At 29.9% G+C, this 17450-nt stretch overlaps 1 protein-coding gene across 2 annotated transcripts; it reads left to right on the top strand.

Annotated features, from left to right (window-relative positions):
- Window positions 1–341: 341 nt before the first annotated feature.
- Window positions 342–16738, top strand: LOC132944784 (homeodomain-interacting protein kinase 2). 2 transcript variants are annotated; one of them, XM_061014289.1, is made up of 21 exons: window positions 342–837; window positions 6871–7221; window positions 7561–7785; window positions 7848–7940; window positions 8187–8405; window positions 8562–8736; window positions 8846–9066; window positions 9125–9313; window positions 9398–9607; window positions 9679–9885; window positions 11902–12135; window positions 12208–12490; window positions 12554–12645; window positions 12747–12847; window positions 12912–13098; window positions 13358–13515; window positions 14054–14272; window positions 14343–14513; window positions 15996–16202; window positions 16285–16458; window positions 16631–16738. In XM_061014289.1, the coding sequence occupies exons 2-20, from the start codon at window positions 6877–6879 to the stop codon at window positions 16442–16444; spliced, it is 3696 nt and encodes a 1231-aa protein (XP_060870272.1). In that variant the 5' UTR covers window positions 342–837; window positions 6871–6876; the 3' UTR covers window positions 16445–16458; window positions 16631–16738. The 2 variants fall into 2 exon arrangements, with proteins under 2 accessions (XP_060870272.1, XP_060870273.1); XM_061014290.1 differs by lacking the exon at window positions 342–837 and adding an exon at window positions 901–1375.
- The last annotated feature ends 712 nt before the right edge of the window (window positions 16739–17450 follow it).

The following is a 17450-nucleotide window of genomic DNA, read 5'->3' as shown; positions in this document are numbered from 1 at the left end:
TGGCGGCCCGAAATATCAACTTCCGATTTGACCACGAAATATCAACGACCTGGTCGTTTGGCGTAATAAAACTATGAAAATCTCGAAGGCCGAGGTGCATGAATCGGATCTCAGATAATATTAATATTATAACGATCGGATCCTGGTCATGCACAGAACATTATAATATAACACGTTTATTATACATATCTGTGTTCATATATTATTGTTACTATGAACTTGAACGTAACATTACACCATGGGAAATTCAAAATTATCGTGCGGTACAGGCACTGCGGTACTACGTTCTTTTGTCACCGCGGCCGCGTCCGCGATTTTGCGTAGCACAAGCACTCAAGCACTCTAGCAGTCTAGCAGCCAGCGGGCACAGTTTCGTTCTCGACCCGGATCAGTGCGTACGTGCTACGGTCCCGTCCGGCCGACATAACCACCGCCACCACGACTCGTACGTGGATCACGGATTGATGACCGCAACAGGAACAGCAGCTTTTTTCGTGTCGCAGACACTCGCGGCCAGTCGTCCGATCGACGCTCGCTCGGGCCATCACGCTCTGCCAGTCCATCTCGTCCGAGGATAAAAGACCGCCGAGATCCCCCGAGGGAGTCTGCAGGAGGAGAGCCGCTTGTCGTCTGCAAGGACGGAACCGTGTGTGACGGTTTGCGCTGGTCGCTCTGCACACGGTTGGTGGCTAAAAAGACGAAACGTCGCGCAATATGGCCGTGTGAAAAGTGGTGCGGACGACTACCACAGACGGAGAGATTCGGTCGCTTACAGACGCGGGGGAAGAAAATAATGAAAATTTGTTCTGGACCGGCATACATCAAACACCGTCCCAGGTAAGCCGTCTATGGTAGTTTGCTCGCTCGGTCTATATAATAGCCGACGTTATGCGAAATGTTTTTCCGATGTATAATATAATTGGGTACCTACGTCCTATGCGTATGGCATAATATCACTATTATTGTTTTCACCCTTCCCCCGCCGACGGGTCCCATTTGCCTCCCACCGCCGACCGTCCGTCTACGACACGCGGCGACGGTGGCGTGTTGTGGTGCACTGCCCACTGCCCGCCGCCGTCGTCTGGTGGCAGGCTACGGGTGAAATAGTACTAAATAGTAATAGTAGGAGTAAAAGTAGTAGCAGTTGTAGTAGTAGTATTAGATGTAGTAGTAGTAGCAGCGGCGGCAGTGTAACGACTACGGCGAATAGTGTCGGTGCGCGAGTGTGTGCGTCGTCGGTCGTCACAACGGAATAAATGTGTTTACCGAAGAGTGAAAAAATAATAACAGAACGAGGTCAATATGGAAAGGCCGTCGTCGACGTGTTACCTGGCCATTGTGTTTTATTGCGGTTTTATCTCGTTAATGCTGTCTGGTATGTTTGCTCTAATATTTTCCGACTTTCCTCGCTACCTGTGCGTCCCTCTTGTTTGTCCACGTTGTGACGTGAACGGACGTGAGGCGAGCTGCTGATGACGCGCGTCATAATCCGAGCAAATGTTGAACCACTTGGCACCTGCCACACGGTCCTTCCACTCGGCAACAATATAATATTATGTACACGATTAAAAAACCTTAATTGATTGTTGTTATTCTCGATGTACGCCGTTGACGTCAATAACAATGTTTAACTTTTTTTCTTTATCAAATGAATAGGTATTAGTAACAAATAATTCATAAAAAAAAAAAAAAAAAATGTTTGACGAAAAATATGTCCGAGTCAAAGGTACATTTTCCCATTATATTATGTAATTGATATCAACTTAAGAAAATTTTTGTTCCATTTTCTAACCGTGTGAGTGTGTGCGACAGATGTTGATAAATATAGGTATTCAATTATTTAATAGCTATATATCATATAGTATGTTTATACATTAGTGTTAAAACAGTTTGGATTCCATCAATATAAACATACTAATAGGTCACATTTTAGTTATAAACCGTGATGGTAGGTACCTAACAAAATATAAAGTCCATTTTTTTTATTTTACTTATGTTTTTTGTTTGTTTTTCTGGAGAAAATATCAGTTTACGTGTCTTAGCCGGGTACTTAAAAATTTACTAACAATTAACTACCTACAAATCACTATAATATATTTATATAAAATAGCAGTTCTTCAACTTGATTTGTCCAAGCCCTAGTTGTTGCTCTTAGTTAGCTCTAAAAAAATGATATTATCCAAAATCAGGAATGCCGATTTTGAACCACAATTTGTGTAAAATTCTAGAAATTGTCGTACATATAATAAGTTTTTTATTTATTTTTTGTAGATGCGTATGTAGGTTATGTTATAAAATATTTAATTTGAGTAATCCAATTTATAGAAATGTGTATATTAAGTAATTTATACATTTTATGTGTAGAACTATAGGTAGCCTTAAATATCCTTACCTATTGCTTTTGTTTTCTAGTAGACACCTAAGTTCTTGATATTTGGCTTTTTAGATGATGTTTGAAGCATATATCAGCTTAAAAATCTAGTTGAAAAAAGGAAATAGTGCTTATAGTTTTTTTTTTTTTGCAAAAAATGTAGGTACCTAATTTGAATTTAATACATTTTGTCTTCTACTTTGTTTTGTTCTTAAAGGTCGAGATTTTACGAAATTTATTATCTTTGTAAACTTTAAATTTTTCAATAGGTTGGTAGGAACCTGCCTAGGTTTTTCCATTTTGTTTTTTTATATATATTTAGCCAGCTAGTGCTTGAAAATACCTAGTAACAATATTGTCGATAAAGACCTAGGATTTCGCAGCACAGTGGTTTGAGAACCACTGGTGTAAGATATTATCACTATTGGCACTATACTACCATAAACTAGTTCAGTAGGTATTGATGTACTACGGTCTATAGTTATTATGTATTTCATATTTCTGGTTTATAATCTGAACAGTTAGACTGTATTTATTATTATCTACTTACTACTCAACTTACTATAAGTGCTGTTTACAGCCACTCAGTGGCTGACTTGTGCTGTTGGTCTGAATGCTATTGTTTGAAATAATATGACAAGAAGTCAAGAAATCTGATTATCAAAATATAAGCCTAGAGTTATCTTAAATGCTTTTATTTGATAAGCACAATACCTTCATAAGCTGCTGTAGAACTAGTAAAAATATAAAACGGTCCTGATTAATTTCAAAATTGTTAACTAAATTCAAGTAGGTTACCTACATTGAAATATAATTTTTTGGTAGGTATACTGTATACCTACCTATCATCTTTCTTATATTTTAATAAGCATCTAACCTATCTACTTTCTAGTCTTATTGTTTTCAGTTAATTCATCAACCAGCTTTTACATACAATGCTTTTATTTTTATGTATTACTTTAGTACTCGTTTAATACATAGACTTATATTGGTACCACTTACTTTTAATGGACTTATTGTATCAGTTTGTCAGTATGACATAAAAGGAATCAGTGTTATAAGACATTTACATTTTTGATTCATCATTTTTAGAATAAAATTTAAAAAAAAATAACTAAGTAGCTACAACCTGTTATATACATACATTTATAGTGGTTTAGGTCAAAGGTCTTAGGGGATTGTAACCTCCTCATAATTTCAGGAAAATTAAAAAATGTTTTTAATGTTTTATGGAAGTATTGTGTAAGATGTTACTATGTATTAAAATTGTAATTTATATGAAGGTTGCAGCAAAAGTTTAAATTGTTATGTTATAAATGTATAAAATGCAAGGCATATGCATACGAATACCAAATGTTTGAGAAATTCTAGTAAGGCTTCCCTTTACAACAAATTATTAGCTCCCCCTTGCAAAATTCTGATTATTTTCACAAAATTCACTGATAAGTCTTGTTCCCAAATAATCTGTATACATGTATAAAATGGTATAAGTGTATTCTTCAGTCTTGTCCGAAAGAACTAGCAACTGAACAAATGTTCTTATAAGAAATATAGATAGAACGTTATTGACCATCTGAATGTTATTCAGAATGGTACGTATTTATGAAAATAAAAAAATAGTATTTAACATCCTCCTACTGTAATAGATGACAGCGAGGAAACACAAACATAATACAATTGTGAGGGATAACAATATATTGGGCGGGGGCCATGGTATCCTCATTGCCACTGTGGCACTGTTTCCGTGTTGTGCAGTGAGTACCTATGCCATGTTTCTGTATGAATATCTTCATTGCCTTCATATCCATGTACTAAAATAAGTATTTAAAAATATATCAATCACCTTAGTTAAAATATGCCTCATTGTGATCTACCAAAAATACTTTTTAAATACTTTTGTAGTTTTGTTATAATGAACAAAGTAAAAGAAAAATTATTTTAACATTTGATGTTAACAGTTTCAAAGTAAAGAATAATTATCAAGCAACATTTGATTCTTATCATACATTATGTATTCAATTTAGAATATTAAATGTAAATTTAAAAAAAAAAACTTGGTATAAAACTAATTTTACTAATTATTTACAACCTGACTAACTATTCCTTCTCACTTCTCACTTATCTTTTCACTTGAATAAATAATACATTATAAAAATAAAATGTATCTTGTAGGTACTAGTTACTACTTCAGTTTTTAAAGTTACAATTATTACTTTAATTGTCAGAATTCAATTTGTAAATTATTTACTAGTAACGCGTTTTGAGTGGTTACTAACTGGTGGCTCCAATTGTCAAAATTTTAAAAGACACCTAGTAAACAATTTGTAAACTATATACCTAAACTATATATTTATATTAAACAATTTTTTTCAACATAATTACCTGTGCGTACAAATTATTGTGAATTAAATTACTATTTAGTAGGTAGGTATTAGGTCTTTCCTAATAAAATTGTTTTCAGCTTTGGTATAAGTATCAAGTTACTTCATTTTCTATACATATCTAAGCATTCACTTAATATTCTATGGTTAGATAGGATTCTACTTATATTCATGTTAACCCATGTTAGGTAATAGTTTATCTTTTATGTAATAAATTATGATGTTTACCTTTTGTTATAATAAAAATGATGCGTAATAGGTAATTATTTAAATTCAATTTTTGTAGTTAAACAAAGTATATGAATAATAGCACTAGGTAATTATCATTTAATAAATTATTCTTCAATTTGTAATGAATGAAATTACAAGAATAAATATATTACTTATGCCTATATTTTAATAGAATGTTTTATTCTTTAGTTGATGTATATATCTTATTTACCTAGAGGTTTCTGCATTATTTGATATCAACAAAAAAAAGTAATTTATATATAACCTATTTACGCAGAGCCTTGTTTTAAATTTTTAATCCTTAGCCATAAAAGTTAAACATTTTATACATTTTTAACTACAAAATAATTAATAAATTATAAATTTGATAAATGTTGTCAAGATTTAAACTTGAAATGTTTATAAAAAAAATTGTGCCTATGTATTTTTAATATTTTTCAACTGCTATTAGAACGATATATCAGGAGCCTTATATTAAATTTTCACGCCTTTTTACTCAACAAATAAAATTTTATTGATATTTATAGAAAAAAAAGCTAAAAAAATTGAAAACTGACAATGTCCGTAAACAGCTCAAAAAGAGTCAAAATATTTTCAACATTTTATGGTGTATAGAAAATGCCAATATCAACATTCAGTGAAATTTTCAAGTATCTACAGCTCGATCTACAGTCATTCGTTTTTCAATTACAATAAAATAAGAAAATTGTTACATGAGAAATCAAGTGAATACAAATGTTGTAAAAATATAAATTTCAGACGCTCATAAAAATTTAATTTAAGTTTCTTGTAGACATTTTTTTTTTTGATAAAGGTAGACAAACTTATGAGTAATCTTATATTACATTCTAAAATCTTAGATTTAAAAAGAAAAATTTTTATGAATTATCAACTCAAAATAATTTGCAAATTTTCGTGATTTTTCCTTATTTTGTCAAAATTTGAACTTTAAATGCTTATAAATAAAAACTGTGACTAAGGATTTTTAATTTTTTTCATCTGCCTTTGAAACAATAACTTAGGAGCCATCTATTAAATTTTCAAGCTTTTTTACTCAACAGATAAAATTTTATTGATATTTATAGAACTAGAAAACTAGAAAAATTGAAAACTGACAATGTCCGTAAACATCTCAAAAAGAGTCAAAATATTTCCAACATTTTATGGTGTATAGAAAATGCTAATATAAACATTCAGTCAAAATTTCATGTCCCTACGGTCATTTGTTTTAGAGTTACACCAAAAACCAAAATCGATTTTCTCGAAAACAGAATTTGCGTAAACAATCCTGTTTTTCCTTAATTTTTCTTTTGACCCCCCAAAGTACCAACTAGATTCACTGTCCTATCAGAAAAGTTACTGTTGAAGAAAATCCAAGCACTTTTACTGTCCTGAAAGGTGATGACAGACACAAAAAAAAAAAAAAAACACACATCATTGTAAAATTAATACATTCTTCGCTTCGCTCAGAATCTAAAATCATATTTCTGTTACTGTATTATTTAGGCTAGGTAGTGAAAGCACTTATAATAAAATCTAATAATATAGCATTAATGCATTATCTATTATTATACCACAGGTTTTTCAAAACCAATAATGAAGTATAATTACCACAAAAAAAAACACATCATTGTAAAATCAATACATTCATCGCTTCGCTCAGAATCTAAAAGAGGTTTATAGCCCAGTAGGTGTTATTCCCTACAATTTTAGATGTTGGTACAAATAGACATATCGTTCTGATACATAGGTATAATCTTGGGTATTTAATAAATATTGGGCTTATTCTAAATAATAATACCTAAATAATAATATGTAATAATATATACGTATATTAATAATTAAAAAATACTTACATATTTATTTCTTATTACATTTTTTTTACAGAGTGACATGTACAGCAGTCAATCACAAGGTTTGTGTTCAGAACGGTTGGTGGCAGACGAAAGTGTCGCACTTGTCACGCATCACAAAAAACGCAAGCTGGACCAACTACATAACGCCGCTTGCGGCCCTGAAAATTACCACCATAATAAATACAAATTGAGTTCGCTTCACCACCATTACGAACCAATCGTTGAGTTGGTGCCATATGAACCTGTTAAGTACCGCAAACATCATGGTACTTCTATTGCACCATCCAACATTAAGACCAGTCCATCATCTGCACATAATCAGAATTTCATACGGGCATCAACCATCAAATTATTAGACACGTACCAACGCTGTGGACAAAAGGTAAAATAACACTAACTAAACTACAATTATTATTGATTTTAAAGTATTAAAATTAAAAAATATTTTTCCTTTTTTATACATTACCATCATTAATTTCTTGTTTTTTTCGTTTACCTATATAGTAGATACTCTTATTAATGAAGATATTCTATCATAATATTAGTGCAATTTTCATTGTTTAATTGCTTCTTAAAATACTCATAATAATTGCATTATTTTATTAATATTCATTCTAAAGGGCTCAATCCAAATTTTATTATGGAGTATCCAATTTATTAAATACGTTTTAAAACTTTTATGATATCAATTTGTGTTATTTAAAAAAAATTAATTGTATAGCGGAAGTCGTGTGAAGGCGGTATAACAAATGGTGTGGAGTCAAGTTTTGGAGTCGGAGGAGCAAATACTGCATCAACTACTACTACTACTACCACTACCACAACGGGGCAACAAGGGAAACAGGGTGCTGATGGTGATTATCAGTTGGTTCAGCACGAAGTACTTTACTCAATGACGAATCAGTATGAAGTTCTAGAGTTTTTAGGTCGAGGAACTTTTGGTCAGGTAAACACATAATTAATTTTGCAGTTGTGTTAGTTCAAAACATTAAATATATTATATTTTAGGTTGTAAAATGCTGGAAAAAAGGAACAAATGAAATTGTTGCAATTAAAATACTAAAGAACCATCCATCATATGCTAGGCAAGGTCAGATTGAAGTGAGTAATCTATATTTCTATATATGTATGTTAACATTATAATATACTAAAATTAATTTCCGAGGCAGATATATATGATTTTTTGTATAGATACCTGGTATTGTTGAATATAAGTTGTTGCTTTAACAAATCACTAATATTTAATAAACAATAAATAAATACATTGTTTGCTTTACAAATTTTTTATCAAAAATTCTTATTAGTAGTTAGTGAATGATAATAATATAAATTAATTTTTATTTTTAGGTAAGTATTCTGTCACGATTGAGCCAAGAAAATGCAGATGAATACAACTTTGTTCGTGCGTATGAATGTTTTCAACACAAAAATCATACTTGTTTGGTGTTTGAAATGTTGGAGCAAAATTTATATGATTTCCTGAAACAAAACAAATTTAGTCCACTACCTTTAAAATTTATTCGACCAATATTACAACAAGTATTGACTGCTTTGTTAAAGTTAAAGGTAATTTCTTAATGTATTTTATATTTGTTATTAAATTGGTAGGTAATTTCTATTACTTGTCCATATTGCACTTTTTATTAAGTACATTAATTTTTAATTTATTCATAATTTAAAAGTTAATGGTTATATACTTACATATTATTTTTTGTCCTACAGGATTTGGGTCTTATTCATGCAGATTTGAAACCAGAAAATATAATGCTAGTTGATCCTATCCGTCAACCTTACAGAGTTAAAGTAATTGATTTTGGTAGTGCATCTCATAAAAGTAAAGCTGTATGCAACACTTATTTGCAAAGCCGATACTATAGAGCCCCTGAAATCATACTTGGTAAACATATTAATAACTATTTAATATTTAATAAAATATATAGTATAGGTATTGTTTATGATCTTAATTATGATATTATGCATTAATAGTGTTTATGATTAAAAACTAGGTTTACCATTTTGTGAAGCAATTGATATGTGGAGTTTAGGATGTGTAGTAGCAGAACTTTTTTTGGGTTGGCCATTATATCCAGGGTCATCAGAATATGATCAAATACGTTACATTTGTCAAACACAAAATTTACCAAATTTAGACATGTTAACAAATGCATCAAAAACCTCCAAGTTCTTCTATAGAGATGTTACATATCAAAATAATTGGAGATTAAAGGTATTAACTAATTACATTCATTTTTGATTTTATTTAAATGCATATAAAACTTTATTAGATAATGGAAGAACATGAAGCTGAAACTGGAATTAAATCTAAAGAAGCAAGAAAATACATATTTAATTGTTTAGATGATATTGGACAAGTTAATGTGCCAACAGATTTGGAAGGTGGTGAACTTTTAGCAGAAAAAGCAGATAGACGAGAATTTATTGATCTTCTTAAAAGAATGTTATCTATGGACCCTGTAATTACGACAAAAATTATATTTTAATTTAAACTCACTTTTAAGTCTAATATTATTTTTTTATTGTTAATGCATTTTTTACAGGCTAATAGAATACATCCTAATACTGCTCTTCTGCATCCATTTGTAACATTAGCACATTTGGTTGATTTTGCCCGATGTGATAATGTTAAAGCAAGTGTACAAATGATGGAAGTTTGTCGACGAGCCTTACCTGATCATCATTCAAGTTCTGGGCAAGCTGTACTGGTGCCAGCAACTAATGCCAATGTCACTCTTGCTTTTAATAACCAGGTATATTAAAATTATATATAATTATAAAATAAATAAAAATTATTCTCATTTATTTAATTTAAATTTTGTAGTATCAGTTATATAACAGTCGATCAATGGCTAGACAATATAGTGGTAGCTCAAATCAACATCAAGCTCATTTATCAATACTTTGTTCTGCTGGTCCTGGAGCTTATCAAACTGGAACATCACCTCCAAAACATGTAGCTGTTATGCCACCTCCTCCTCATCCATCACAATTACAAATACAACATTCTACAAGTTTGATTACTCAACAGGTAATTAGTATTTCTAAAACTGTTTTATTACTGTTTTAACTATAGTTAATTAACCAAAAATAAAGGAAAAACAGGTTCTTGATTTAATTTAATTTTTAAATCTATTAAGTATTCTTGTCAAGTCAACATCCCCAGTATTGCTTGTATTTAACATTAACACTATTACAAAATATCTAACCTACAACGCCCTATGCACATAATAATCTAGGCGCATGGGTCGTATCTCAACCAGTCGTAAGTAATATACCGATGAAAAACTTATGATGTACAAGTGGCTTTGAAACATTCCATTAAAAATAATAAAATATGATTTGCATTACAAATGTTTTGTGTCTAATCTATTAACTGTCATCAATTTATTAATTTTTTTTAAATTTTCTGTTATCTAACGTAGGTACTCGTCTAATATGCTACCTACCGCTACTTCGTTGGTGTAGTATGCTACATACCGTAAAATAAGCTACCTACCATAAAATAATATCAAATTAACAACAATTATTACTAAATAATTTAATAATTTACCGTTGTCAAGTACTTCATAATATTTCAATACGTCATTATATATTATTATACATCATATACTATTTTTATATCATTCCAGAAAACTTCTAATAAATCGTGTTGGGTATTAACGAACCGCCACTATTCTTCTATTAATTGTCGGTTTAACAAATCTGTCGCTCCTCGGGTTTTAATTCCGTATTTAGTTTTCTTAAAGAGTGATAAGTTTGACATCCTTTTTTTCGACATCGTAAATAAGTAGTTTTTAATAAATCACCATTTGAGTCTCTTTTACGATTATTTTTTTGATATTCTTTCAACGTACCTCCACAAATAACACCATCTTTTAATTTGGAACAACTACCAAATTCTGGGAGCAAGTTTCTTTTTTAGAGATAATTAACACATGTTTCCTCATTGCATATTATATGCCCGTGCAAATAGCGCATTGATTTATTCATTTTTGTTTAATTTAAAATAAAAAAATAAAAAGTAAAACTCACAATGAATAGGATACTTACTTGAACACAACACAGACACAATATAGACTAAAATAATATATCTAACAGTAAGTTATCATGGGTCTTGGTGTATCAGATATCATAATGGCTAATTAATATATAATTTTGTACAACTGCTTTAATATGTTATTTATCTTAATGACTCAAATGTACTTTCCTGTAATAAAATGAAATAAAATAAAAATAACTATGGTAGATAACATACTACACGCATACAGTGTTTTGGTAGATACCATTTTATGGGTAGGTAGCATATTAGATGAGTACCCTAACGTAAATCTAATATTTATATTACTTTAAATAGATGGTTTTTACACAAAAATGTTATTTAAGACGTGATACTTGCATGTGATGTCTCCGTCTTATAAGTGTGTAACATAACAAGTTTTACACTCAACAGAACACGTGCAGCTCTGTTAGTTTAAAAATTAGAGTGAGATAACATCTTATAAAATCTAAAGGTGAGATTATTATCTAGGCAACCTCATGGGCTTTTTATTATATTTTAATTTTAACACGAGTTATGAGAATTTTAAATTGTTTGTACATCTTAAAATACTCACAATTCGCTTTCAATTAAAAATATATTAAAAAGCCCATGAGGTTGCCTCGATAATAATCTTACCTTTAGATTTTATAAGAGGTTAATTCGCTCTAATTTTTAAATTAACAGAGCTACATATGTTCTGTTGAGCCTAAAATTTGCTATGTTACGCACTTGTAAGACGGAGACAACACAAGCAGGTATCACGTCCTCTTAATTACTTAATTTGTTATTATACGGATGACAAATGTTGCTATCTGCTACCTGATCAGGTGGTTTTTCACTATTCAAGTATTTCTTCAGTATTTAGTTTTCAGTTTTTCTGAAATTTTCCGTTCTTTGATATTTTCTATGATGTTAATATTTATAAATTATTTAGTAGTTAATTTTATTAATATATTACTTAAAACATACAAATTTATTTATTTAAAAATACCTATTATAATATAGCCTGGTGGTGGTCAACAGCAATATGTGCCTGTATCTATGGTTGATGGAAGTCGTCAAATGATTGCTACTTGGCCAGCTCCTCCTGGACCTCATCATCGTCAAATGACTATAGTTCCTCCACCTGGAGCAGGAGCAGCTTCAGCAGCATGGCATTCTGCATCTGCTGCCGCAGCCGCAGCTGATTGGGCAGTTCCTAGGCCTCTAATTGTTGATTCGGCTACTGCAATATTACAAGTACAATCCTTTATTTAATATATTTATATGACACATTTAGCAATTATTTCATAAATACACAATTTACTATAGGATCAACGGCAAGTTGCTTTTACTACAGCTGATGTTTATGATGGTCTGTTGGAAAGCCCCACAATGGTTGGTACAATTTGGGGGAGTTCTAATAATAAATCACGTTCAACCAAACACATGGCTCCACCTCAATCGCATCATCACCATTCAAACTATCAACAAGCACCGCCTGCACATCACCACCATCATCATCATAGGCAAGATAAAAAGGATACTGTTATAAACACTACAAATCAACTCAGCCCAGTGAAAAAACGAGTCAAAGAAGGAACTCCTCCTCAAGGTTTGATTCACTTATCATTTTTATATTATAAATTTTTATATTTTAAATAATATTTACTTACAGAATATGATGGAAGAATTAACAGAGGAAGTTTATTATCTACTTCAGACAATATTCCAAATTGGCACCAACCTTCTCCTTCTTATAAACAACTGGTATTTTATTAATTGCTTAAATTAACTTAGAAATGTGTATTTAATTATAGCATTATTATGAATTAAGTTAATTAAAATAAAATATAATATATATTTTGTAGATTAACAATAGGCAACATACTATAACTATTCATGACACTCCATCTCCTGCTGTTTCTGTCATTACAATATCTGACAGTGAAGATGAAGCTTCATCTAAAGGGTATATTTAGAATTATTTCATATAAAATTGGATGCCTTAACATTTTTGTATTTTTTTTATCCAGAGTTCAGATGAATATCAAAACTAATCGTAACAATCGTAAAAATGTAATTTCATGTGTAACAGTTGGTGAGAGTGATAATGAAGAACTATTACCGTCTAAACCTTTGACATACCATCAAAAACAACTTCAAAGTTTACGTTCAACTCCAGTAATTTACCAATCTTCATCAAAAAGTTCTAATATACAAGTAAGAATATCATTCAATTATTGTAATATAATTATAATACTATTTAAAGCAATCATGCAATTTACTAAAATTGAAAAAAAAACTGAATATTTTATAAATGTATTGTGTACACAAACTGATTTAGGTTTTATCTGACTTCATTTGTAATGCCTTGCTGTCTTCAGTATTCTGTGATTTAATCTATTCTTTTATAAAACAATTCTTGGACTAATTAATTATTACTAACTAAATAATAATTTTTTTTAACTTGATTTTTCAGAATGGTGAATATATTGCTTGCCGTAATAGTCCTCCAGGTTTAGAGTTAAATGCTGGTCAATATCCTCAACATTCTTCTATTACCAATAACTCTCAGCAACCTATTTATATGCCACAATCACAATTACCCAGTGAAATAAAACACGAACCACATTATAGGTACAAGTTATACCTATTTATTTTATATTATTTGTAAGGTATTACTTATAACTTATTAAAACCAACAATAGAGTTATTGTCTATATATAGATGCTACTGTCTTCTGACACAACACTGGACGCCCAACTGTCCAATTTACAAAACCAAAATTTTTATTTTACTTGACTCTGTGACTTAAACTAAATTACATTTAATTATATTTTCCTTACAGAGAAAAAACTATGAATTTATAAATGTTTTGTTTGGTGACTAATATTAGACTTTCTGAAATCTTATTTATTATTAAACATTCTTTATTTATTTATATTATGATAACGTTTATTTTCTTAATTTTTCCTGTAAGAAATAGTATCATTCTCAGTTTGTAAATTCTTCATCTTCACATTATCTTAATATTATAAATTGTGGTTATGTTAATGTAATGAAAGTTTGAAACAATTAATATTTAAAACTGTACTATCAACTGTTTTATTTTACTATACTATATTTATATTACAATAAGTAGAGTCAAGTCTTAAATTGTCCTTTATGTTTATAGTTCTTCCCATAGTGGCAATTCTATGTCTCAGTCACAACTAAAGAGAATTGTATCAAAAGGACAACACGCACATCAAAGTCAAGATTGTAATATTTTTAACACTTTGGGAACGAGCAAGCCAGAACCACCACAAGCTATCGAATACTATTGTAGTGGGACAAACTGTAAAGATCCTTACCATTATGTCACTCCTCATGATCAACATATAGTTTATGCTGGGTACTACAAAAACAATAGCCCTAAAAAAATCTATTACATTGTATTAATAATTTATTAATATCTATTTCAGTGATAAACGTTTATCATATGCAATACCCTCAGCGCATAAACGCAACATTTCCAATCCCATGGACTATCAATTGCAGCCTCCGGTAGCACATTCCAGTAGGGATTCACACATTATAAGTGCACCAAAAACAGCATGGACTCAACAAACTATACCAGTACATCAAGCTTACAGGTAAAGTGTTAATAGCTCATTATTATAAGCTTTATAACATTTATATTATATAGAAAGTCTTGGCATAATTTTTACGACACTAATTTTTTTGCTTCATAAACAACTTATATTAAATTATTAACCAGTATTTGATCGTAGCAAAAATAGTCATAAGTAGAATTAATATTTTGAAGTTATTTGTTATTTCTATCTCAGTATCTAGTATGAGTCTATACAATTAAAGCTTATTATTTAAACTAATTTCATAAAATGCAATTTAATAAACAATATTAATTTGTTGTCAATTTTTAAACATATTGTCATTTTTTTTGCTGATATTTTATCAATGTTATGATTGTCATTGATTATCTTATATATGAAATTCTCGTGTCACAATGTTAGTTACCATACTCCTCCGAAACGGCTAAACCGATTTTTATGAAATTTTATATGCATATTCAGTAGGTTTGAGAATCGGCTACTATCTATTTTTCATACCCCTAAGTGATAAGGGTTGTCCAGAAAAAAAATAAAAATAATAATAGTGTATTATATTATATTGGTTGCTATTGGTTAATCGGACATGTTTGTTGATTTGTATTATTATTTTTTGTCAATATATATATATGAATGTTTGTGAGTAGATTAGACCTCTGGGAAGAAGATAGGCTAATTTAAAAAAGGTTTAAATTTGGTTTTTTTAATATCGGATTTTAGTATGGTTAGGTTAGGTTAGGTTAGGATTTTGTATTAATTGATTATACCTAACCGTAGGTGGAATTAAGTTAAAACAACAAACTTGGCTTAACTTTGATACTCTAGAGTTAAATCATACACTTACATACAAACGGCACGGAGTCCGCGATCTACCGCAGGTAGATTGCCTACCTGATACTATACTGCTGCGAATCAGAATTTTTATTCCAGGCAACAGAAAAGTTAAGATAAATCTAAAACATTTTAAACCTAATTTTAAATAATGCATTGAACAAAGTTTGAGTTATATACAGTTTGTACATTTAACGGGTAACAAAGTGCACGGGATCAGCTAGTAATATGTATTATCTATAGAAAGAATGTATGAATTTATGATTAAACGCTTAAATTGCAGTTAAGTTCTACTGAGGAGGGGCTGTGTCAGTTATTGGGTGGAAATAGTAGTCAAAGAACAAAACAATTATTAAATGGGTTTTCACGTTAATCAGTACAAAGTACTTTATTTTTTATGATTTTGACCTAACCTTTTAGGAGTTTTTTTTTTGTTGCTTTATTTAAAGTAGTTTTTTTATAACTACAAAATGCTAAAAACTGATCACAAGTCATTCCCTAAAATTATTAACTATTAAATATAAAAAGTTCTAAGTACCACTTTAGTTTTATTGCTAAAATGATTCGCACAATGCTATTATGCTATAATTTTGTTTGCTAGTGATACAATTACTATTTTACTTTTTGACAGTCATTTTCTAATTAATTTTTATTCTATTATAAATGAATCTTTAGAAGTCATGTGGCCGATTACACAGCTGCTCATCTTTCTCCACAAGCCCTCGGAGCTAACCGCGGCCTGTCTCCTTTGGCTGGTCAACCTTTGTATCACCAAAGTGATATTTACCGCCGACAAGCTGTCTATGTGACTACTGGTCAACCACCAACAGCAGCAGCGTATTTGCCGTCTCCGCAAGTTCCTCCTACTGCTTTTACAACAGGGTAATTATAATTGATTAAAAACAGACTCATTAATAATCATAATTATTAAACAATTTTAATATGATGGTTTTCTGTTTTTCAGCCCTATTCCACCTCCTGCACATCATGCAAGCGCAAGACCTTTACTTACCACCCATGCTACACATCCGTTACCAGCTCACATGCAACCAACTGCTGTATATGGCTATTTAAGTCCAGCAAAAACACATCATCAATATCAACCCCTTTGGTTCACTGAGTAGGGATTATCACAGAGGTATGTTTTTAACATTTATTATGAGTCAATTGCATTTTTCAATATCATAATAATTATCATTTGAAATACCATTTATATTAACAACTTGTAATTTTCAAAAATTATTATTATTTAATACTTAAATATTAATATACATTAATATGTGAATACTGTACATTAACTTTATTTCCAGGTCTGGCAGTGAATTAATGGCACCACTACTTAATAGCACAGATCATCTAGTCATTAAAGTCAGACCTCTGTACATGTTAACAACTGATCCTGTACACACATAAAGTAATGTACTCTCATTATTTTGTAAATATATTATATTAAGATATGTATGAAACTATTTTTTTTCAAATTGTAATTTTAAAACAGCATTCGTTAACCGGTTTAACGAAACCCTAAATGTGACATTTCAGACTAAAATATCACTAATTACTAATTAGTAATCATTACATTTAATTCACTTAAATAATATCTAAATTGACATTAAATATATATTTTCTGCAATTTGGTCAACAATTTTTTATGCTATTTCTGGTAATACATTTTTTCTTTGGTAATTCATGTTCAGTTTTTTGTAAAATATATTGTACAATAATTTTATTTAGATATTATCTTAATTAGAAACCAATAATTAATTTCATCTAAATAAAACTAATATGCCATTACTTAATATTTATAATATTTTACCAAAATATTAATAATTACTTATTTAACAATTTTTGTTTTATATTTCTTATTATTTTGAGTATAATATTAGAGAAAAGATATCTATCAAATATATTTTTATTGTATAGTAACTAAACATATTACATAATCCTATACATTATATTTTTATTATAGTTGTTTATATTATTATTTTTTTTATCTACACAGCATTATTATTGGCTGTACCTATTTATGATTATATCACAATTTTCATATATATTTTTAAGTTTTGTTTAAAGTGACAATAATTATTGTTTGTAAATTTGTAATTCAATATATAATTGTTTTATAATATG

The sequence above is a fragment of the Metopolophium dirhodum genome, chromosome 5 (genome assembly GCF_019925205.1).
Source record: "Metopolophium dirhodum isolate CAU chromosome 5, ASM1992520v1, whole genome shotgun sequence".
NCBI lineage: Eukaryota > Metazoa > Arthropoda > Insecta > Hemiptera > Aphididae > Metopolophium > Metopolophium dirhodum.
This window is presented reverse-complemented; position numbering and strand designations above follow the sequence as displayed.

What these genes read in the sequence shown, in the direction of transcription:
- LOC132944784 (XM_061014289.1), top strand. Translation starts at nt 6,877, where the DNA reads ATGTACAGCAGTCAATCACAAGGTTTGTGTTCAGAACGGTTGGTGGCA. An exon ending in CTAGGCAAGGTCAGATTGAA is followed by an intron (nt 7,941 to 8,186) that starts GTGAGTAATCTA and finishes TTTTATTTTTAG; the next exon opens with GTAAGTATTCTGTCACGATT. An exon ending in AAACACGAACCACATTATAG is followed by an intron (nt 13,516 to 14,053) that starts GTACAAGTTATA and finishes TTATGTTTATAG; the next exon opens with TTCTTCCCATAGTGGCAATT.